This window comes from Periplaneta americana, chromosome 8 (genome assembly GCF_040183065.1).
Source record: "Periplaneta americana isolate PAMFEO1 chromosome 8, P.americana_PAMFEO1_priV1, whole genome shotgun sequence".
In the NCBI taxonomy this organism is placed as follows: domain Eukaryota; kingdom Metazoa; phylum Arthropoda; class Insecta; order Blattodea; family Blattidae; genus Periplaneta; species Periplaneta americana.
Window position 1 is genome coordinate 136026437 of NC_091124.1, and position 24233 is coordinate 136050669.

Here is a 24233-nt window from a genome sequence, read left to right on the forward strand (position 1 = left end):
TGCTGAAAGTGATTTCGAATGATAAGAAATTAAACTGAGTGTTAATAAATAACATTATTGCTAAGTTTATAGGTTTCTTTTTAATAAATTGTGAGTTATTTTCTATTATCACAACTTTAAGATAGGTAATTCTGTAGGTAATTTTTCATCATGGAACTCTAGGCTCTGGATACTAATAAAAGTAATAAATAAAATCTTAACTTTGTGTAAGTGTAACAAGTTGTACCAATTTTGAGTGATGATAAAATTTTGTTGCAGACTGTAAAGGAAGCAAAGAAGGGTGTCAAACTGGAAGAATACTCTCCAGAAAATCAGCTGATGTATCGGTGGTTTCAAGGCAAATGTCTCATTGATCAAACATGGTGCTAATTCATAACCTCATTATCTAACAAAAATGAGACTTCATGAAGTATATGTCAGCATCATGTTAAGTGGCTCTTGTCTCCAGGATACTGCTTTGCATGTAATGAAACTTTGTTCCCCTGACCGAACATTTGATAAAGCTTCATAATCATTAATTTTAAATGTCCAGTCAGAGTAATGTTATGTTCTGACCAGCAGCTACTTGAACTTCATTTAGAGAGAAGTATAGAAATCAGCAAGATCTGATGTTTATTATTTTATTTTATTTTTATTTATTTATTTAACCTGGTAGAGATAAGGCCATCAGGCCTTCCCTTCCCCTCTACGAGGGGATTACAACTACAATATTAAGAATACAATTACAATTAATATTAAATTTACAAATACAATAAAAATCAAAGTACTAAAAGATTAGCTGATTAATAAAAGCTAGACAGTTTATTGTAAAAGTTAAGAAGAGAGAAACATTTTTTTTATTAATTAAGTAAAAATTAAACCTACTCTATGCAGTAAGAAAATGCTTAATAAGCTTGCTTTTGAACGCTACTAAATTCCGACAGTCTCTGATGTCACTGGGTAGGGTATTCCACAAGCGCGAGAACGAGATTGTGTATGATGATGAATACGATGTCTTATATGTTGGTATGGCTAGTATGCGGTTATTTTGCGTGCGTGTGAAGAGATTATGATATGATGACAAGTAACTGAAACGGGAGGCAAGGTAGGTAGGTAGGTTTAGAAGTGTGAAGGACTTGGAAAAGGAGAACAAGAGAATGAAAATTTCTACGTTTGTTAAGCCGTAGCCAGTTTAGAGTTTGGAAGGATGGGGTAATGTGATCAGTGCGACAGACATCGCAGACGAAGCGAACACAAGAATTATGAACACGTAATTTTTGCGACTGGTTGACATTGAGGTCATTCAGTAGAAAATCACAATAATCGAAGTGGGGCATTACTAGTGATTCCACTAGTATTTTCTTGAGTGATAGCGGAAGGAATTTTCGAATGTTGTTTAAGGAATGTAGTATGGAAAGCACTTTTTTGGTAATATGGGTTACCTGGTTATTCCAGTTTAAATGCGTATCAAAGTAAACTCCAAGGTTTTTAACACAGGAAGCAAAAGGGATTATTGTGTCGTTTAACTTGACTGGAGGAGCAGGTTGATGTCCCACTAGGATTGCTTGTGATTTTCTTGCATTGAGAGTTAAACCAAACTTTCTTCGTAAATCGTCTGCGTAAAGAAGATGCTTACAGTCCTGTAGAGTCGAAGGGATGTCATTTACGTAAATAATGAATAGTAGTGGTGATAGAACAGATCCCTGTGGGATTCCAGAATCAACGATACGCTATGAGGATGTTCGACTTCCAATGCAAACACACTGCTGACGTTCGCTGAGATAAGAGGAGAACCAAGAAACTGTGCTTTCTGATAGTTGGAGTGATCGTAATTTTCTCGTCAGTAAGTCATATTTACAGTGTCAAATGCTTTACTGAAGTCTAGTAGTGTCAGTATTGTAATTTTACGTTTGCCCATAGCTTTTCGGATGTCTTCCGTTACTTCCAACAGTGCAGTCGTTGTACTGTGTCGAGTCCTGAAACCTGACTGATGTGTGTCCAAGAGTTCATATCTGTTTAGGTAGTCAATGAGTTGTCTGTGTACTATCCTCTCTAACGCCTTCGATAAGGTAGGTAGAATACTAATAGGTCGATAGTTGTTGGGCGTAGTCGGCGTTTTAACTTTGGGTATAGGGCGCACAAAGGCATTTTTCCAAGCTTTAGGAAAAATGGATGTCGTCAGCGAAGCTTTGAAAATGTGTGTCAGTGTTGGTAAGATTACGTCAATAAGTTTCTTTATCATTGAGATACTAATGTCGTCAGAACCTGTCGCTTTGGATTTGTTGCGTTTAAGAGCTTTCTTCACATCAATAGGTGTAACGTCGTCATCATCATCATCATATCCTTCATGTATTAGACCCTACAGGATCTGTTATGGTCTCATGCCAACGCTTGCGTGGTCTTCCCAATTTCCTCTTTCCTCTTGGTACATAAGTAGAATCTGTTTAGGCCATAGGTGTAACGTATGAAAAGTAAAATCTGTCTCTGAGTGGGTCAACTATCTGAGGTTCTGCCATTGTCTGTCGCTGTGTGTTATGGTCAATACTGTTAGTTCGCGGAGTAGTGAAGTGTTCATTGAGGCGTTCTAATGAGATGCTGATTTGTTGTGTCTGTCCTTTTGTATTTCCAAATCCCATTGAGTTAATATTTTTCCACATGTCCCTAGTGTTTACATTTGACTCAGTTAGTCCTTGCATATATTTCAGTTTGGTGTTTTGTATTTCTTGATTCGTCATATTTTTTAGTCGTTTGTAATTTCGTAGGTTGTCATCAGTTTTATCCCATCTACATTTTCTGTAAGCGGCATACCTGTTGGTCATCAGGTCTTTTATCTTAGTTATCATCCATGGTCCTGGGCACCTTTTAACACGTTTAGTTTTCCGTGGAGCGTGTTTGTCATACAGTAACACAATAAGTCCGTTAAGAATGTCCACTTTGTCATCCACTGAGTGTGCAGTCCAGATCGTGTGCCAGGGCAATTGCTATTGCAAAGAAACTAGTCTCATCAATGCGTTTCAAGTCGTGGAAAGTTATTGTATTTGGCTTCATTTTAGGGCTTTGTAGTGAATATGTTAGGTAAATGATGTCATGAGCAGATGTGCCTGGTGCAGTTAATTGTCCGTATGACAGTACCCTGTCCGTGTACTTAGTAATAATCAGGTCTAGTAACGTCTCGGATGTTGCAGTGTGATGCATGGGCAAAAGTGGTAAAATAATCATATTATACGATTCGAACAGTGTCAGAATTTCTCGAGTGGCGGGTGACTCGGTGGCTAGCAAGTTGGTATTGAAATCTCCCAAAACTAGAACATGTTCAAAATGTGGTGATAAGTCCAATAATGCGGTTTCAAATTCCGTCGACATACTAAGTCTGGGGGGGCCTGTATACTACACTGATTAAACATTTCTGATAGGAAGCGAAAATTTCTATAAGCATAAATTCGGAATGAGCTGCATATTGGTTGGGTGACTGGCGTAAAACTCTTGGTTGCAGGTCTGAATGCACGTAGACAGCACAACCACCTCCTCTTTTTCCAACTCTGTCATTTCGACAAAGAACATAGCCAGGTAAATCCACTAGAGAGGAAGAGAGGGAAGGTTTTAACCATGTTTCAGAAATGAGGATAACGTGGATGTTCAAAGGAGCGAGATGGGAAGTATTTCTGATAGTGTGATATTAAGCTTTGGGCATTTAAATGGGCTACCTGCAGTGCAAAAGGATTGCTATTGACCAAGTCTGCTTTCAGAATGTCTGTGCCGGCGTCAAGATGGAGGGTGTAAGATATTAGTATATTAGTAAATACATTATTTTGAATATTGTAAATGAATTTTACGTACTTTGATATCATCTAAGTATTTGGTACCTGCCACGTAATTTTTCTGATCTATATAATATATATATATATATAATAAATCTGTGAAGATTCTACAAATTTTTACCTACCTGTAATGCCATTTAATGATATTCTGAAACTTTGTGTAGTTGTGTTATAAATTTGTATCTGCACACAAGAGAAACTTCACTTAACTTTTGTTAAATTATTACATGTTCCAATGAGGAAAATCTTTAAAATGAATTCGATAATATTTGTGTGTGAATTTAGCAGTTTATCCAGTGTATAAATCTCAGAATAACTTATCCCCTGAAAAATGAAGGAATAACTCTTTATCCACTGAATAAGTTATACAATGTGGTGAAAGTGTAAATGTTACAAATTACTAGTAAATATTGTATTAATAGCAAGATGAACATTTATTCATCCTCATCATCATCATCTTCCTCGTCAGAAGAAGAAATGTTAATGCTGATACGACAGCGATAATTTCGTGACCGAAATAACCCTTTTGATGTATATGACGATGGTGAATTGAAGAAACGATTCCGGTTATCGAAAGAATTTGTAACGAATCTCCTTCATGAAATCAGCCCACATCTGGAACCAAGAACAAGAAGCAATATGGCGATATGAGGAATGAACCAGCTGCTGTTATGTCTTCATTTCTATGCATGTGGCAGTTTTCAGATTGTGATTGAGGACAGTTTAAATGTTAATAAATCTACAGCTAGCAGAATTATTACATCGCCCTACTTCGACCCAATTATGTAAAAATATCAGAAACTGATGCAGAGATGACGGACACTAAAACACAGTTTTTTAATATTGCTGCGTTTCCTGGTGTGCTTGTATGTGTGGAGGGTACACATGTGCGAATTCAGTGTCCTGGTGGAGACAGTGCCACAGTGTATAGAAACAGAAAAGGATATTTTTCTTTGAATGTGCAAGTCGTGTGTAATGCAAAGCTAGAAATATGTGACATTGTTTCCCGAAGGCAAGGCTCAACAGTACTGTTTTCGATTCTTCACATCTTCGTGCCCGTTTAGAGACAGAAATAGCAGTTATATTCTTGGTGATAGTGCCTATCCTTGTTGAAGGTATCTTATGACACCCATTATTAATCCAGGAACAGCGACTGAAGTCAGGTACAATACAGCTCACACAAAGACACAAGGAATTGTGTGGAGAGAACAATTGGAATATGAAAGAGGAGGTTTCCTTGCTTGTCTTTAGGGATGAGGACAAAATTTGCAAACTACAGCAGCTGTAATAGTAGCAACAGCTGTACTACATAACATGGCGAAGAGAGGATGAGTTACATGAACAATTACCTGACGTGGATTATGACCATGCTGTTCATAACAATGATACTGAAGGGAATGCAGTACGAATTGGAAATAATTAATACCTATAATATAATGGGACTTATTGGACACAAATTACAAAACATAGCCTAATCCAAATCATTTTGCTTTATATTCAGCTTTCTTGTATTCGATCTCTAGTTTTTTAAATTCAGTTTCATACTCAATTAATTGCATTTTCACATTATGTTCCATTTCTATATACTGTAATTTTACCTTATGTTCTTTTTGCATTAAACGTATTTCTTCTTCTGCTTTTTTCAGTTTTATTTCGATCATACTGTTTTTGTTTATGCACTTTCGTACAGTACCTTTCTGTTGTAAAGTTCCAGCTGTAGGATAAGACTATGTGGTAGTTGGTGTTGACTGTGATATGTCAGTTGAAGGGTGTGGTATTGTGTCTAGTGCTGTCTGTGTTGAGATAGTTGTAAGATGAGGGACTGATGATACTGTTGATTGTGTACAGGCTGTTGAAGGTTGATGTACTGCAGTCTCTTCTGGTTGTTTTGTACAAAATACGAAGCACTGCATCTTCTAATACACACAGGCTTTCTTGATTGTCTTGTGCTCCAGATGTTCCTGAATAGTCAGCTGCATCCACCTCTACTTCGTATATCACATTGTCTAACAATAAAAAGTATTGAAATTTAAGGTCCATTCACAATGAAAATTAAACATAAACGTAATAACATAAAAATTTAACGTGTAAAATTACTGGGATGTTCATATATTTAGTACTGATTTCCTTACTTACTTACTTACTGGCTTTTAAGGAACCTGTAGGTTCACTGCCGCCCTCACATAAGCCTGCCATTGGTCCCTATCCTGAGCAAGATTAATCCAGTCTCTATCATCATATCCCACCTCCCACAAATCCATTTCATTATTACCTTCCCATCTACGTCTCGGCCTCCTCAAAGGTCTTTTTCCCTCCGGCCTCCCAACTAACACACTATATGCATTTCTAGATTCGCCTATACGTGCTACATGCCCTGCCCATCTCAAACGTCTGGATTTAACATTCCTAATTATGTCAGGTGAAGAATACAATGTGTGCAGTTCTGTGTTGTGTAACTTTCTCCTTTCTCCTGTAACTTCATCCCTCTTAGCCCCAAATATTTTCCGAAGCACCTTATTCTCAAACACCCTTAACCTATGTTCCTCTCTCAAAGTGGGAGTCTAAGTTTCACAACCATAAAGAACAACTGGTAATATAACTGTTTTATAAATTCTAACTTTCAGTTTTTTGACAGTAGACTGGATGATAAAAGTTTCTCAACCGAATAATAACAGGCATTTCCCATATTTATTCTGTGTTTAATTTCCTCCCGAGTATCATTTATATTTGTTACTGTTGCTCCCAGGTATTTGAATGTTTGCACCTCTTGAAAGGATAAATTTCCAATTTTTATATTTCCATTTCGTACAATATTTTCCTCACGAGACATAATCATATAATTTGTCTTTTCGGGATTTACTTCCAAACCTATCTCTTTACTTGCTTCAAGTAAAATTCCCGTGTTTTCCCTAATCGTTTGTGGATTTTCTCCTAACATCCGCATAGACAAGAAGATGATGTAACCCGTTCAATTCCAAACCCTCTCTGTTGTCCTGGACTTTCCTAATGGCATACTCTAGAGCAAAGTTAAAAAGTAAAGGTGATAGTGCATCTCCTTGCTTTAGCCCACAGTGAATTGGAAACACATCTGACAGAAACTGACCTATACGGACTCTGCTGTACGTTTGACTGAGACACATTTTAATTAATTGAACTAGATTCTTGGGAATACCTAATTCAATAAGAATGTCATATAAAACTTCTCTCTTAACCGAGTCATATACCTTTATGAAATCTATGAATAACTGATGTGCTGTACCCTTATACTCCCATTTTTTCTCCATTATCTGTCGAATGCAAAATATCTGATCAATAGTTGATGTATTACGCCTAAAACCACACTGATGATCCCCAATAATTTCATCTACATATGGAGTTAATCTTCTCAAAAGAATATTGAACAACATTTTGTACAACATCAACAAAAGTGATAGTCCTCGAAAGTTACTACAGTTAGTCTTGTCCCCCTTCTTAAAGATAGACTAAATACGATAACCTATCAGTGATAAATTCGACCTTTTTTGCTGCTTATTTTATTCTTTTATGAATAAAGAATCCTGTTCCTAATTGGTGATTATCGTTTCCTTCCCCATAATACAACAAGTAATCTCCTAGTTGTGTTATGCCGTTCCCATCTAACCTAACCTCCTGTACTTCCACAAAGTCTATTCTATATCTAGTTACTTCTTTTGCTACTAATGTTACTCTTCCTGTTCTATATAGACTTGTAATATTCCAAGTACCAAATCTCAAAACCTTATTCCTTTGCTGTGGTCGTGCCAGAGAATCAGTCCCATTCCGAGGTTTACTGTTAGGTTTCGTAACAAGCTGTTTTTTTACGGTGATGGGTTGTTAGTCCTTCACCCAACCCCCAAGCTGGAGGACCACCCCTCATCGGCTGTCCACGACTGCTTATTCAATATATTCACAACTACCCTCCATATCTGGAGGCAGTCTCCTCGATCCGAAACCTGAGGATACGCCATGCCATGGTGATAGGGACCCACAATACATGGACTGATTTCCTGCATATATTTATAGTGACTTACCATGACCAAAGTATTGTGCACTTGAATCATATGCCATTTCTAGTGGTTCAAACTGAGGCTGAAGTAAGTTTATTTTTTTGAACTCGTTTCACTCAAGTTAGGAATGAATACCCTATCACCAGTTTTGTACCTCTCCATCTGCAATTAATTGAACAGTAACGAATATTTTATATGGATTGTCATAAGAGAAACACATTAACCATTTTAGACGAGCATTGTATGTTTAAAATTATTCTTACCTTGTCTCTGTTTAAATCTTTTCTAGCTGCTTTTTTCATGCAGTTGTACAGAGCCGAAGCTGCTTTGCAGAGCGTGGCCCTATACGGGAAGACGCATTGTATTTAATAGTGATCTCTTCCCATGCTTTGTTTTTTGTTCTTACGGTTACAGAATTGGTCTTTTTATTTTCGATCATATGCTTGTAATTGGCAATTGAAAGTTCTTTTCAAAATCGTCTAAATTCTTTCCACGTTTAGCAGCCATTGTGTAATTAATATCGATAGCAATACTTTTATTTTACATTTCGTCAAATAGTAATACGTAATGCCCCTGACCACATGATCGGAGAGAATCTAACCATGGATATTCAACCATGATACAACCATGCAAATACATGTGTCGACATCTACTAGCAACAGAAGTAACTTCCTATTCAATGCATTGTTATTCATCAGTAGATTTGCTTTCAGAAATGGACGTGTGTTTATCCATTAGAAAAATGTTATAAAATGGGTAGCTATGTAGTAGATATCTCAAGTTTTATGTAATTGGGCCTAAATGGTTGTGGACGAAAGATTCAGTCCAACTCTTTCCTGGTTCCTCTTGCAAACTCGAACCTGTAGCCATTGGTAACTTCCTTAGAATCTGATGTTGATCTGAAGGGACCAACTCGCATGTTCTGAATCCTGAGAGAATGTTCTTCGCAGCATTGTCACTAATATTCGTCCGGGCCATTTCGAACAAAGAAGGAAACTGAGACTTTGTTAATGTTCCTCCGTGCTTCATTTTCCATGTTGAGAGAACTTCACGCCATGCTGGAAGAATGACACATCGAGTAGTTGGAAGAGATGTGTGGAGTGGGAGGCAGTAGAACAAACCTAATGTCATTTTCTCTGCATGAACGAATGACATTTGCTGTTATGTGACTGCACAAGTTGTCTCCCACCAGAACTTTAGGGCAGTCCAGTCTTATTAGATAGGGAAGGTATACCGATGTAAACCAGCTTTTGAGTGTGTTCATGTCGAACCACCCTGACTCTCTGTTGTTGTATGCAATCCCTAGTGGTCCATTTTCAACCTACATAGGATAAAGATGCTTTGCTTTGTAAAGCACATAGGGTAGCAGCATCTTCCCATCTCCTGTCATCTTATCTTCGTGGTATCCAGTAATCTTTCTGGATGTTTACATCTTCTTACAATTACAGTTATGTTACCAGAGTCGTTCGTAAAGTTGGTTTCGTCTTAATTCACATCATTTTGAGGTGGAACCTCCTTAACAGATATTTTTAGATTGTCAAAATATTGATTGCTGACCTAGCTCTCTTAATGTCTTCTGACACTGACTTCCGGATGTCTTTTCAGTAGAGATTTCATATAGTCGGCTCCTGGCATGTTGATGATAAATCTTTTTTCTTGCCTTCCCTGCTTATCCAGAAACCCCTTTACCACTAACCTTACATCATAATGTCGCAATAGAAAACCCCAATCTCCACAGTCAACAAGTCCATCTATTAGTTGTTCTCTTCACAGTTACTAAGCACAGTTGGTCTTCCAACTTTTACGTTTTTTTGTTTACTATTTCATGCAGTGTACATTTTGGCACACTGTATTTTTTTTTAAGCTTGAGTGTAAGTTAATTTAAAGGTTCTCACCTCTACTAATGGTTTTTCCATAGCTTCCCTATCATAATTTCGTCTACTTCCGGGCCTAGTTTTCTTTTTGTAGGGCCTCAGCATTATTCGGTACTGCTGAAAGTAAATTTAATCAATAATTAAAATAAATAATAGAATATTAATTAAATAAATAAAAACAATCATTCAGTGTTATTATTTATCTAAACAAAAAGCGATACATAATAAATATCTTACTGTCCGCGAAACTTATCTGGGCAGCTAAAAGAGAGGCGCGAGGAGTAGAGGGGTCGCTTCTAGAGGTAAGCGGGACATGAGAGGGAAGGATGGTCTACGAGGCGGGTAAAATACATTTGCTTGCTTAGTGTGATCTGTACTTACAGTAATTTTGCTTTCTGTGAAGACATATTTATGCAGTGGCCGGTAGTAATACGAGATGCAACAAGATTATATGCGCCTTCTATACTCGAGGTTGCCGGTTCGATCCCGGCCGAGGTCGATGGCATTTAAGTATGTGTAAATGCGACAAGGTCATGTCAGTAGATTTACTGGCGTGTAAAAGAACTCCTACGGGACAAAATTCTGGCACACCGGTGATGCTGATATGACCTCTGCAGTTGCGAGTGTCGTTAAATAAACCATAATTTAATTTTAATATAGCGTACATAGTAAGGAGAGGGAGGTAATAAGGTCAGTGGTTATTTGTTACGATCAAGAGGCGAAAGAGAAATGTCTTACTTACTTACGACTTTTAAGAAAACTGGAGATTCATTGCCGCCCTCACATAAGCCCGCCATCGGTTCCTATCCTGTGCAAGATTAATCCAGTCTCTACAGTAATCATATCCCACCTCCTTCAAATTCATTTTAATATTACCCTCCCATCAATGTCTCGTCTTCCCCGAAGGTCTTTTTCCCTTCAGCATCCCAACTAACAGTCTATATGCATTTCTGGATTCGCCCATACGTGCTACATGCCCTATCCATCTCAAATGTCTGGATTTAATGTTTCTAATTGTCAGGTGAAGAATAAAATGCGTCCAGTTCTGCGTTGTGTAACTTTCTCTACTCTCCTGTAACTTGACCCTTGTTAGCCCCAAATATTTTCCTAAGCACCTTATTCTCAAACACCCTTAACCTCTGTTTCTCTCTCAAAGTGAGAGTCCAAGTTTCACAACCATAAGAACAACTGATACTGTTTTATAAATTCTGACTTTCAGCTTTTTTGAGAGCTGACTGGATGACAAAAGCTTCTCAACCTAATAATAGCAGGCATTTCCCCTATTTATTCTGCCTTTAATTTCCTCCGAGTGTCATTTACATTTGTTACTGTTGCTGTATTTGAATTTTTCCATCTCTTCAACGGATAAATTTCCAATTTTTATATTCCCATTTCGTACTATGTTCTAGTCACGAGACATAATCATATACTTTGTCTTTTCGGGATTTATTTGAAAACGTATCTCTTTACTTGCTTCAAGTGTTTTTCCTAATAATTTATGGATTTTATAATACATCTAAACGACACCAGCAGTGATGACTATGATGATGATGATGATGATAATAATGGAGAAGGGAAGAGGAGGAGGAAGAAGAAGAAGAATATTGATAATGACTGTATGTAAAAGTGAACTTTTTGGAAACCCAGCAACTACAGATCTGTGCTTCTAGTTTAAAGACTTCATGCATCGCTTACCATCAGTAGCTCATGGCCAGATACGAATATTGTAACAATTGGAGTTGTGATCATACTGTATAGCACACAGAAAAAGAAAAATGTAATTTATTTATGTTTGTTATTTTGTGAAACCATGTACTTTCACCTACCATATCCAATGGAATGCACTGAAATTAAATACCGAATGATGTTTTTGTAACTCAGGGGCGTATTTTGTGGGCTACCGGCGGTAGCCCAAGGAAATTACAAAAGAAAAAGTTTATAATATAACATAATGTAATAATTTTGTATTATTAGTTTTACCATAGTAATTAAAATTAAAGTAATTGTTAGATATATTTTGTGTAATAATAGGGTCAGAGGTAACCCAAACCCTTTAACCAGTATACGCCTCTGTTGGAACTGTACAGTTGTCAAAAAAAAAAAAGTGGCCGCACTCGTGAACAGCAAATATTTTCTAAGTCCACTTCGGATCACAGCGATGTTACACGATGCATGTGCTTTTAGAAGCAGTTCCGGAACTATGGAATCATTTCATATCTGCTCCTCATAGACCAGCGGTAAAGAGCTCCCTTAATGATTTGAAGGTTGTGAGTTCGGGCCTTGTTCAAGTTTTCATTTTATTTTTTAATCGTTCTTTAGCGATATAAATACTGCATCATTCAAATTATCATTTATATTCTGTTATCGTTCTTTATCGATATGAATAATATTCAAGTTATTTATATTTTATCGTTCCTTTAGCGATATATATAATATTCAAGTTATAATTTGTTATATTCTGTTATCGTTCTTTAGCAACGTGAATAATATTGAAATTATCATTTGTATTCTGTTATCGTTCATTAGCGATATAAATAATATTCAAATTATCATTTACATTCTGTTATCGTTCATTAGCGATATAAATAATATTAAAATTATTTCTTTATTGATATGAATAATATTCAAGTTATTTATATTTTATCGTTCCTTTAGCGATATATATAATATTCAAGTTATAATTTATTATATTCTGTTATCGTTGTTTAGCGACATGAATAATATTCAAATTATCATTTGCATTCTGCTATCGTTCATTAGCAATATAAATAATATCCAAATTATCATTTGTATTCTGTTATCATTCGTTAGCGATATAAGTAATATAAATTTAATGTTAGGTTTAGAACAATACAGCTGCCTAATAAGAGTGTTAGTTTTTTCTTCTTATATTGTTATATTATTACATTATACTATCCTGTAACATAATAAATTGGAAAGCTGTCACGAGGATTTGAGCCTGATATGTTGACATTTCAATTCCGAATTTCACGACGTCCAACATTCCTAAGTTCTTCCGACTGAGCTATGTCATTTACCTGGTATTAACGTAATTCAGCACATTGTCAGAAACACAACTGAACATTCATTTCAATTATATTCTGAATATTTAATAATGATATAAAAAGGTTATGTTTATGACAATAATATTTGTAGTTGTAATACCAATTGCAACAGCAGCAATGTTAACAGCAGCAATGATTAAGGATGATTAAGGACGTATTGCGTGGATACAGTTCAATACAGATTTTTCGAAAATAAATTACGACATTGAGGTCGAGGTTATAAAATAATTTTATTCTTCTTAACTCTGTGGACTTTATGTTTGAAAATGATATAGTTATTAATAAGACTCTTAACAAGTATTTATATTATTATTTCCTAATTGAAGAATATATGTTTTTAGTATAATGAATGTTTTGCTGTTATTTTAAGACCTGGGTAGAGGCTAATTCTCTGAGGAAACCACGACGCCATTTCTGCCTGTGACATTGACTGACATGGCTCCACAAAGAGGTGTAGGAACGAATGAAAGTATAATACGGGCTGTGGTTCATCTTGGTTTTTCGGCATCCGAGCAGATAGGCATTTCAACGTTTCAGAAAGGACAGCCTGGAGATGGGTGCAAAATTATCAATGCTCGACAAATTTTTGGCCGAAAAGCTGGGCGTGGTAGAAGAAAAATTTCAACACTACAACAGGACGCCAGATTAGTGGCAGAGGTTGAAAGGAATCCCTTTCATTTGCTGCTACTTTGAAGGCAATTGTTAATTTCCCTGGCCATGACCAGACCATGAGAAATCGTTTAAGGGCCAACAATTTGAGATCTCGACATGCCATTCCTAGGGAAGTTCATAAGGAAGAGCATATACAGGAGAGTTTAGTCTTTGCAGTGGGAAATGGTGATCAGGATTGGAAAAGAGTAATCTTTTTAATGAAGTCACCTTTTCTACTACAAAGGAAGGACCCACTCTTGTATATCGTTCTCCTGGTACCTGATTCGACCACAGATATGCTGCCATGCATGCCCGCAGTGGTAGAGTATCTGTGTCATGTTGGAATTCTTCAATTTCAGCACGATAATCATCCCGTCCACACATCTCAATTGATTCAGGACTGGTTTGCGAGGAGACAGGATATTGAATTGATAGACTGGCCTCATCGCTCTCCAGACTTGAACCCTTTAGAGAATATGTGGGCACAAGTAAAGAAGCATATGCGGAAAAATTGCCCCAATCCCCTTCCAAGACGTCCTGATGATTTGTGGAAGCTCGTCCATGGTCCCTGGGATGCCGTGACTGAGAACAGTCAGTATTTGAAAACACTAGTCGATTCCATGCCCACTCGACTGCAAGATGTGATCGAGATGGGAGGAAGATGGACTAAATATTGAATCGTAGGTTTTTGTTCTTTTTTTTTTTTTTGTTTTTTTTTTATTTATTTTTTTTTTAACTTTTAATTGTTTTAATTTTTTAAGGCAGATGTCTGTAAGTTTGTTTTGTTTATGCCAATAAAGATGTTTTTGTTGAGAATATAATCTTTCTTTCCATTTGCAGCCATAATGTCATAATAAATAATGACACATAATACATTCATGAACCTGATGTTAATTACTAAAACAGTCATAAAAGAAACAGAAGCAATTATATTTTCTCTCTCTCTCCTAAAAAAAACATAAAAAGCATTAGGTTGTGTTCGAATGCACGACCTTACGAACACTTGGCCGAAACGCTACCATTACGCTACAGAGTAACACGCAAAAACTTTCATTCTGGCTGTAGATATCAGGCCACGTGGTCCAAGAACATGTAACATCACCTGTCTCCGAATTGTAGCAGAGAAACCCGAAGGGAACTTTGTGTCTAGAGAGCGGCCACTATTTCTTTTGACAACTGTACATACAACTGCTGCAGCGACGGTCCCAGCAGATAGCTGCGGGGCAGCGAGAGAGCACTAGGGATCCCAAGTGCCTAGATAAGTTGCGCGGAAAATACCTCTTACTTTATTGATTTTGCTTCTGAAAATGTGTGTTTCTCTGCTGAAATATATTCAGAAGGTACAAGTTTATTTTTTCTGATCTTTATGAAAGAAGAAACTTAACCAGCTGTATAGCAGTACATAAATGAGACACAGACCTCTTGCAAGCACTGCACAATATTGACTGACTGATGTTAACAGGTAAACAACAACACTCTCTTCTTAACGTTTCTTCTGTTTGGTATTATTCTCCGTTCAGTATTACCCTGTTTATGGTACATAATGAAGATGTCAATATGAAATTTGTGGTCTTCCTGTGCCTTTCCACTGTGTTCATGGACTCATTTCTGGATTATGGTTAAGTTTGGTGTAGATAGGCTACTGTATAGGTTTTTGTAATGGCTCTATGAAAAGAAAATGTAATTTTAAAGCATTATATATATTTTTGTATACAAGTTAAAAATGTTTATGTTATTCTAATTATATATTATTTTATAAATTTTGTTACTGTTCATAATTTTACAATAAAACAATATTTGAAAGTGTTATATTTTATTTATGTAGATATGACCTTAGAAGGATTTCTTTTAACGATTTGTGAAATTTTCATTGTTGGATGATAAAAATGTTCACAACTCAAGAATGAAAGACATTTGTGGTCTATTAGAAAGTCGTCTGTATCACAACTATCACATTCTTCCTCCTCTTCTTTATCTTCATGATTAGGCTCAGTAGTGTGTTTGATTCAAACAGTGGCGTATACTGGTTAAAGGGTTTGGGCTACCGCTGACCCTATTATTACACAAAATATATCTAACAATTACTTTAATTTTAATTACTATGGTAAAACTAATAATACAAAATTATTACATTATGTTATATTATAAACTTTTTCTTTTGTAATTTCCTTGGGCTACCGCCGGTAGCCCGCAAAATACGCCCCTGGATTCAAATGACATAGTTGTTTTGAAGTATTTTCTGGGAATGTACCTAGAAAGAGCAAGAGAACTGATTGACAAAATAGTGAGTCACTTTAGGGTGTTCACTTATTTGTAGCCATTTCATGGTATTTTCCCACTTGAGTGTTTAATTCTTCAACTAAAAACAGTCCACACTGTGGAGTAACGGTTAACATGCCTAGCTGCGAAACCAGGTGGCCTGGGTTCGATTCCCGGTTGGGGCAAGTTACCTGGTTGAGGTTTTTTCCGAGGTTTTCCCTCAACCCAATATGAGCAAATGCTGGGTAACTTTCGGTGTTGGACCCCGGACTCATGTCACTGGCATTATCATCTTCATCTCATTCAGACGCTAAATAACCTAAGCTGTTGATAAAGCGTAGTAAAATAACCTACTAAAATAAAAAATCAACTAATAACATCATATTTACTTCTTGGAATGTGTTTGATAGTTGTGAATTAATTACGTGATATCATTGTGAGATGTGAGGGACCATGAATCTCACCACATACAGGGTGGAAGGGGACTGATGCACCAACATTTAAGAGATGATTGTACATGTTAAATATAACAAAACTTTTATTACACTTTTTCTTCGATGAAGCACCATTAAGCAGAAAAAAAATAGTCTTTGCCCAGTGTTTGCAGCACTCTATTGTGGTAACAGACCGAGAGAAATGGCTGATTGCTATACAAGCAGGTAGTTATGTTGTCAGCAAAGAGCTGGATACATTAAGAAGATTGATAATTCAATTCAGTTTATTAAGCCATTAAACATACAGTGATAGGCTTCGTCACAAAAAAAAAAAAACATAATTGAAAACGGTAATTAGAATGAAAACACAAAACATTTTGAAACTCCAAAATTAATTAAAACACTTCACTCTTATGTAATAATTGTAACTATTCTAAATAACTTTATTAAAAAACAATTTCGTATGAATTTATGTTAAGAAACTCATCTACATAGTAGAAAGGATTAATTAAAAGCCAATTATAAAATCTAGCTTTGAAACTATTGGTTGGTAACTTATAATATTGACTGGGAAGCTTACGGTATTATATAATTTCATCCCCACGACAGAAAAATTTGTACTTGTTTTATGTAATCTTACTTACTTACTGGCTTTTGAAGAACCCGGAGGTTCATTGCCGCCCTCACATAAGCCTGCCATTGGTCTCTATCCTGAGCAAGATTAATCTAGTCTCTACCATCATATCCCACCTCCCTACAGTATGGAATATTAATTTGTTCACTATTTCTAATTTCATGATCATGTATATTGGCTATTAATGAGTAATTGTCTATATTTTGTCGAGTGTAAAGGACTAGATCGTATATATATATATATATATATATATATATATATATATATATATATATATATATATATATATATATCTCTTAATATATATATATATATCTTAATATATAAAATTGAATGTGGGTATGTATGTATGTATGTATGTGGGTGTGTATGTTCTCTATACAAATCTACACGCTTTGACCGATATGTGCCAAAGTTTACACATTTAACCTTCATAACCAGGAGAAGAACATAGGCTACATTAAAATTGTGCAAATGGAAGTTAAATTAATTAAATATATAAAAAATAAAAATAAATAGATCAAATATTCATGTATTATATTAAAATGCAAAATCTTCTACAGTCAATTGTTCTTTATTATTTCTGTTGTATTCAACATAGACTTTCACGAGGCCTTGGAAATTTTAACACGAAATTAAATTACATTGTTGTTACACATCACGAAGGCTAAAACTAGATAATTCATGCAATAAGTATCTTTACGCAGTCCATGACCGTATTATGAATTCCTCGATGCAGTTTTGTAGATAGTGAGCAGACTGTTTTATCCAATTGAATTCTAGAATTCTTTCAAACTACAAGGATTGCTACCACATAATTTACTTAATATTGAATAGCCATAGTAGACCTATTATTGCGAAATATTGACTCACCAAAATTATGCACTAACAAGAATTTGTGTCAAAAACTCATGCGAAACGTAATATGAGTGGCAATATTAACTGGAAAAACGAAAGAAGATAATGTTTTTATCCCACGTATTGCTATTATAGCCATTCGATTTTAAGCAGTTATTATAAGTTATAGTAATATTTGTGATAATATTGCAATATTATAATATTGCAATAATAATATAGAGCCTATTTTACTGTTACTGTTAATAAGTTATGGTCACTAATGACTTGGCCGTTTATAGAAAAATATGATTTTCTGTTGTGGTAGTGTTCTACATTGCTTTCTCCAGGAGAGTGAATTCTGATGAGTATAGTCTCCGTTACTGGAAGACACCCTGAAATCCATGTATTTGATAGAATCCATCCGTTACAGATTGTAGTTTGGCCTTGAAGGAAATTAAATATATTGTGGGCAGAAAGGCTTAATAATGCATAATGCCGTGGTACGATAAATATTATCATCAATCACAATGTTAAATATCTTAAATATCCCTGTAGCATAAGGTCTTAATGTTGTTAAAACTCTATTCATAGGTGAGATGGAATTATTTCGATTAGTCAGTTTCTTTGGATATTAGTGGCACTTTCTTTAATATTCGTCACTAGGGAGGAGAAAACATAAGTAAATATGGTTCGTTTTGGTTTTATATAGTTCCCTTGCCGAGGTCTCTGGTAAGTCTAACAAACAGTTTATTTAGAAATAGACCAAAATTTAAAACCCGGGCAACGCCGGGTAATTTAAGCTAGTATATATATATATATATATATATATATATATATATATATATATATATATATATATATATATAAATTTATGACGGTTAATATCTGTGATTGTTTGAAAAGAGATCGACAATGTTCAAGATAGTTTGATTGACATAGAATTCTAATGGCTTTCTTTTGCAAAATCAAGACACTCCCAATTTTGCTACCATTTCCCCAGAAAATCAAGGCGTACCTAATTATCGACTGAAAGAACGAAAAGTAGGCACATCTTAAATAATTTTGAGAAACACAAGTCACTAATTTCTTTAATAAATATATAACTCTTGATAATTTTGTGCATATATATTCGATATGTTTTTCCCATGTTAAACTGGAGTCTATAAAAAGTCCTAGAAATTTGGTATAGTTTTGTACCTTGTCCTTTTTTATTAAATGATTTAGGGTAAAAGTTATGTTGATAGTCTTTTCTTGATTAAGCAAAAAACCATTAGATTCAAACCATAAAGCCATCTGTGATAGAATATCATTGGTTAGAGCATGTAATTCATTCAGAATAGAGCTAGAACATAAGAATGTAGTGTCATCAGCATACATAATTGTTATAGCTTTAATGAGGTACAGGCAGATAGGTAAAAATCTGAGTACTTAGTGTTTTGAGTCTTTTTTTTTTTTCAAATTAAACTTTTTAGCCATGAATTTAAATTGAATAAGTCCACACCTGTGGAGTAACGGTTAGCACGTCTAGCCGCAAAACCAGGTGGCCCGGGATCGATTTCTGGTCGGGGCAAGTTACCTGGTTGAGGTTTTTTCCGGGGTTTTCCCTCAACCCAATATGAGCAAATACTGTGTAACTTTTTGTGTTGGACCCCAGACTCACGTCACCGGCATTATCACCTTCATCTCATTCAGATGCTAAATAACCTAAGCTGTTGATAAAGCGTCGTAAAATAACCTACTAAAATAAAAAAAAATTGAATAATTGCGAAAATCGTTAAATCTTCCAATGGAGCAGTGTCGGATGCCTGTGACTGAGTACAGCAAAGGGGGAGAGGAAGGTAAGGGATGGGATGATGATGTAATCTGATCTTCACTTGCTGTTTTGACATGACATCAGTTTTCGGAAATGAACCTGGAACAATACACATCGAGGGAATACTGAGACATGATTATCATTTTTATGGAGAAGTTCAGCAGAATTCTCTGGCAGCTGCTCAGGGTATGCAGAACGATTTCTGCAGAAAAGAGCTTCATATCGACGCATGATTACAGCCACCATACAGCGATTAGTAGACACGGGTAATGTCATGCCCACCTATGTCCATTGTGGACCTGCACCTTCGTGCAGAAGAACTTGTCAGTCTCTGTGTCATATTGGCTATTGTTGTGAGAACACAAGATAATGAGAAATCCATTTATTAAAGGGATTAATCTGTGGTTTAAATTCAATAAATGTTATTGCGAAAAAAAAAAAAACAATAGAACCTTATTTAATTGCGGAACCAGAAAGTGATGATCTGGCGGTCGGAAGAGAGATATAGAAAGAAACAAAAGGTACGTAAAAAAAAAAAAAAAAACATTATAAACATTGTTCCAACAACAAAGATTTTCGGAATATGTATGGTAAGACTTTCCTGTGTTAAATTTCAACGTACATCGTTTACATGTTTTGACCTATTTATGGGTCATCTTCAGAACTGGTCGTTGTTAGTCTTGGCGCCACTTGTTCTGTTTCCTGTGAGGGTGTGTTCCTTTCGTATAGTATAGAGTCAAGGAAACAGGAAAGTCTTACCATACATATTCCGAAGTGATACAGTGTTAAAAGTTGTGTAATCAAGATTTATAACAAAGATATGTTAACAATTTTCTTAGGTTTTAATTTTTAATGTTTGCTTTAAGATATGAAAATCCAGTCCCAGAAGTGAAGAAATTTAGAAGATCAAGTAACCATGACAACAAATCTTACTGCTGCAATAAAGTCACTAATATGGATATCATGATTAACCGAAATCGATTATATACACGGTGTAACGAAAGTTTCTGGTACAATGAAAATTTGACGTTATTTCTTAATTTTTTGTGGTAAATATCACAAAATAACGCCACTTTATAGCCTAGTCCTTACATTACTGTTCTTCAGTAGTTGATATTATATCCTTTTTTCAGAACAATGCAACACACGCCTACCAAGACTATCTGAGTCTGAAAAGTCTTCCTGAGTAATGGACTCCCACTCTTCGGGCACTCGGGCGATCAACTCATTGCAATTTCTTGATCTGGATGTTCAAAACACACTATCTTGTAATCTGCTCCACAGGTGCTCTATGGGATTTAAATCTGGAGAATTTCCAGGCCAGTCTGTCCAGACTTTGATGCCAGAATTCTTTATTGTGTCCAGTGTACTCTTAGCTGTGTGGGCTCTGGCTCCATCTTGCATGAGGAACGCAATATGTTGTTTTGGAAATTTAGTGGTATCCCTTAGAACTTTAGAATGTGCTGGGAGAATGTGTGTACAGTAATATTCGCCATTCACAGTTTTCTTCTCATTGACTATGACAAGTTGGTCTTTCCATAACGTGAGATTCCTCTGGCCACCATAATCTTAACGCCAAGCTTGGGTACCTGTGTAGGCTTTATAGAGGATGGATCCGCTGTTCGAATTCTGGCATTTTGACGATTCGGAATAGAGTGAAGTTCCGCAGGTGACTCATCTGTGAACAGAATATGAGCCCTTAGAATTCTGACATCAGGTGCATCATCTGTGTGTCCTTCTTTCAGCAACCTTTCACAGAATTTAATTCGATCTGATATGTTCTTTTCACTCAGCATTGGCTTGATTCTTGATACATAAGACCTCTAACTCCAGTCTTGACTACGACAATGCCTACTGACTGTCATGTGTGAAATTTTTTTGTTTATAGAGCGGTAACACTTTGAAAAATTCAGCCTTTTAGCCACAGCCCGAGTTTCTACACCAACCTTGTCCTTCACCCATTCCCTTATTTTTCTTTTTGTTAGAGGTGACATTTTGCTTGGTCGACCTGATCGTTTAGCATCAGAAACAACCATTCGTTTGATTCTTCCATTTTAAAACTTTTGTTGGTGACATTTTCAATAACCTGGCAATATCACGTACAGATTTTCCAGTCTTGTCCAAGGCTTGAACCTGAGACCAAGCATGCTTACGTTTTGTTGGTGCCATGGTGACCTGAGTGACTAAAATAAGTGTCAGTATCGTTTATTAAAATTACGCATTAAAATTACATTTAATTGGTTTATTATCCGGAAAGTATAGAAAAATAAAGATGTAACAAAAATTCCTGGTATGTACTAGAAACTTTTGTTACATTTTTGTGCTATGAATAATTAATATTGAAAGAAGATGACACTTAATTTCAATCATACTACAAGATAATTTATTGTTTAAAGAATATAAAACAATACTCACCACATTAAAATCACAAATTACAGGAAAAATTTATGACCTCTTATTTACACTACCTAATTTAGTACAAATTAACTTACACTGTTAAGATATTGAACACATTTCCCGACAAATCATTAGTAAAGAATTGGATCACACCACAATCAACCAACTCCATCATAAAATTTGATCATCATTCCTGGGAAAATGGAAACTAAAGAAGAGAATAATTTTAACAAAATATATCCGAAACATTTGTTACAATCTGTAGAAATATTTCTAAAACTAGAACTGAGTTTTTGAAATTTTTATAATTTAATCTGATTTATTATATTTTTTGTCTGTTTCAGTAAAAAATGTCGAATTTATCAGTGACAGGTTATCGTATTTAGTACTTAAGAGTAGATGGTGCGAGATCATAGTTATAAATGCTCACGCCCCTACAGAAGAGAAAGACTATCATATTAAGGATAGCTTCTCTCTGAGGGATTGGAACACACATTTGATCAGTTATCTAGATATCACATGGAAATTTTATTGAGGGATTTTAATGCTATAGTAGGACGGGAGGATATTTTTAAACCAATTAATTGGAAAAGAGAGCTTACACGTAACTAGTAATGACAATGGAGTTAGGTTAGTCAACATTGCGACATCAAAAAATTTAATTGTCAAAAGTACAACATTTTTCCATAAGGATATACATAAATGTATTTGGACTTCTCCTGATGGATTGACACACAACCATATACATAGATCACATCTTGATAGATAAACGGAGACATACTAGTATATCAGACATTCGAACTTTCAAGGGCCAGACTGTAATTCTGATCATTATTTGGTAATTGGAGAACTAAGAGAAAGACTATCAGTAGCCAAGCGAGTAGAGCAACAAGTTAATATTAGTAAATTCAATATCCTGAAATTAAAGGACGAGGAAACTAAGCAATATTTCAGATCTAAATTTAAAATAGATTTGTCACTTTAGGAAGTTTCGACGAAGTTGAGGAAGAGTTAGATGTTAATACCGTGTGGGAAAATATCAGAGATAGTATCAAAATTGCATCTGAACATCAGGGAAAGGATTTATATGTAAATACATATTTACTTATAAAGCTAATATAATTTATATTTTGCATTATCTTTATGTTTCACAATGTGTAGGGTTGAAAAATCCTACTTTTATTTTCCATATTTTTCCATATTTTAGAGTTTAGTACATATTTTCGTTAATTTCCATATATTTTCCATATTTCATATAAAACAGTCCATATTATATTAGGTTTAACAATAAAACAAAACAAAATTCCATTAACTTTTAAAAATACATTTCAACAATAGAGATTTAAACACATGTTCAGTAATCCCTTTAACATCAGAGTTATTTGAAAATTAGCAGTCCTATCAACAATGGGAAAGTAAGTTACAAAACTGTATTAATTTAATTTAAAATTTTTAACAGACTTCAGTTGTGCAGCTCAACAGTTAAATGCCAGTCAGAGTACACATAGGTTCAGTTTTGTAAATCATACTATAAAGACGGTAAATATGCCAAAAGTACGTCATTCAGTCAATTTAAAATCAAAACTAACAAGTTACATTTCAGAATTTAAAGAAGATGGTTTATCAACTGACAATAAAATATTATTTTGTAATTTGTGTCAGTGTGCAGTATCATCTACACAAAAGTTCCTGGTGCAACAACACATTACAACTAGTAAACATCAGGCCAACAAACAACTAAATTCCAAGCAGAGACAATTGTTTTTAACACAACCAACAACATCGAATGTAAGATCTGAGTTTAACATCGACCTGTGCCGTTCTCTCATCTCTGCTGATATTCCTCTCTACAAACTAAAGAATAAGGTCTTCAGGGAATTCCTTGAAAAATATACTCAACATACAATCCCGGATGAGTCAACACTTAGGAAGACGTATGCTCCATCCATCTACGATGAGACAATACAGAAGATAAGAGATGAAATTAAAGATAGTTCAATTTGGGTTTCCATTGATGAGACTCCCGACAAAGAAGGTAGACTTGTTGGTAATGTAGTTATCGGTTTGTTAAGTGAACAATATTCTGAACGAATTCTTTTACATTGTGATGTTCTAGAAAAGTGCAATAACAAAACTATAGTTAAACTGTTCAACGAAGCTATGGGTATCCTGTGGCCAAAGGGTATTATGTACGATAATGTGTTATTCTTTATTAGCGATGCTGCCCCTTATATGGTCAAAGCTGGACAAGTATTATCTGTTGTATATCCTAAATTGACTCATTTTACTTGTGTGGCGCATGCATTTCATCGTGTGGCAGAAGTGGTCAGAGACAATTTCCCTAAAGTAGATTTGTTGATTTCATCAGTGAAAAAAGTATTTCTCAAAGCTCCCAGTAGAGTTAACGTGTTGAAAGAAATGTACCCTGAAATTCCATTGCCACCAAA

At 35.3% G+C, this 24233-nt stretch overlaps 1 protein-coding gene across 5 annotated transcripts in view; it reads left to right on the top strand.

The window, feature by feature from the left end:
• Positions 1-24233, top strand: part of TTLL15 (tubulin tyrosine ligase-like 15) — a 177574-nt gene that overhangs the window by 124225 nt on the left and 29116 nt on the right. For 4 of the 5 annotated variants that reach the window (XM_069833690.1, XM_069833689.1, XM_069833685.1 and 1 more), the window contains one exon: positions 259-15215. The exons of the other annotated variant lie outside the window; for it this stretch is intronic. In XM_069833690.1, the coding sequence (XP_069689791.1) occupies positions 259-369 (111 nt within the window). In that variant the 3' untranslated portion in view covers positions 370-15215. Of the gene's footprint in view, positions 1-258; positions 15216-24233 lie in introns of those variants that run through there. 5 annotated transcript variants of the gene reach the window in all.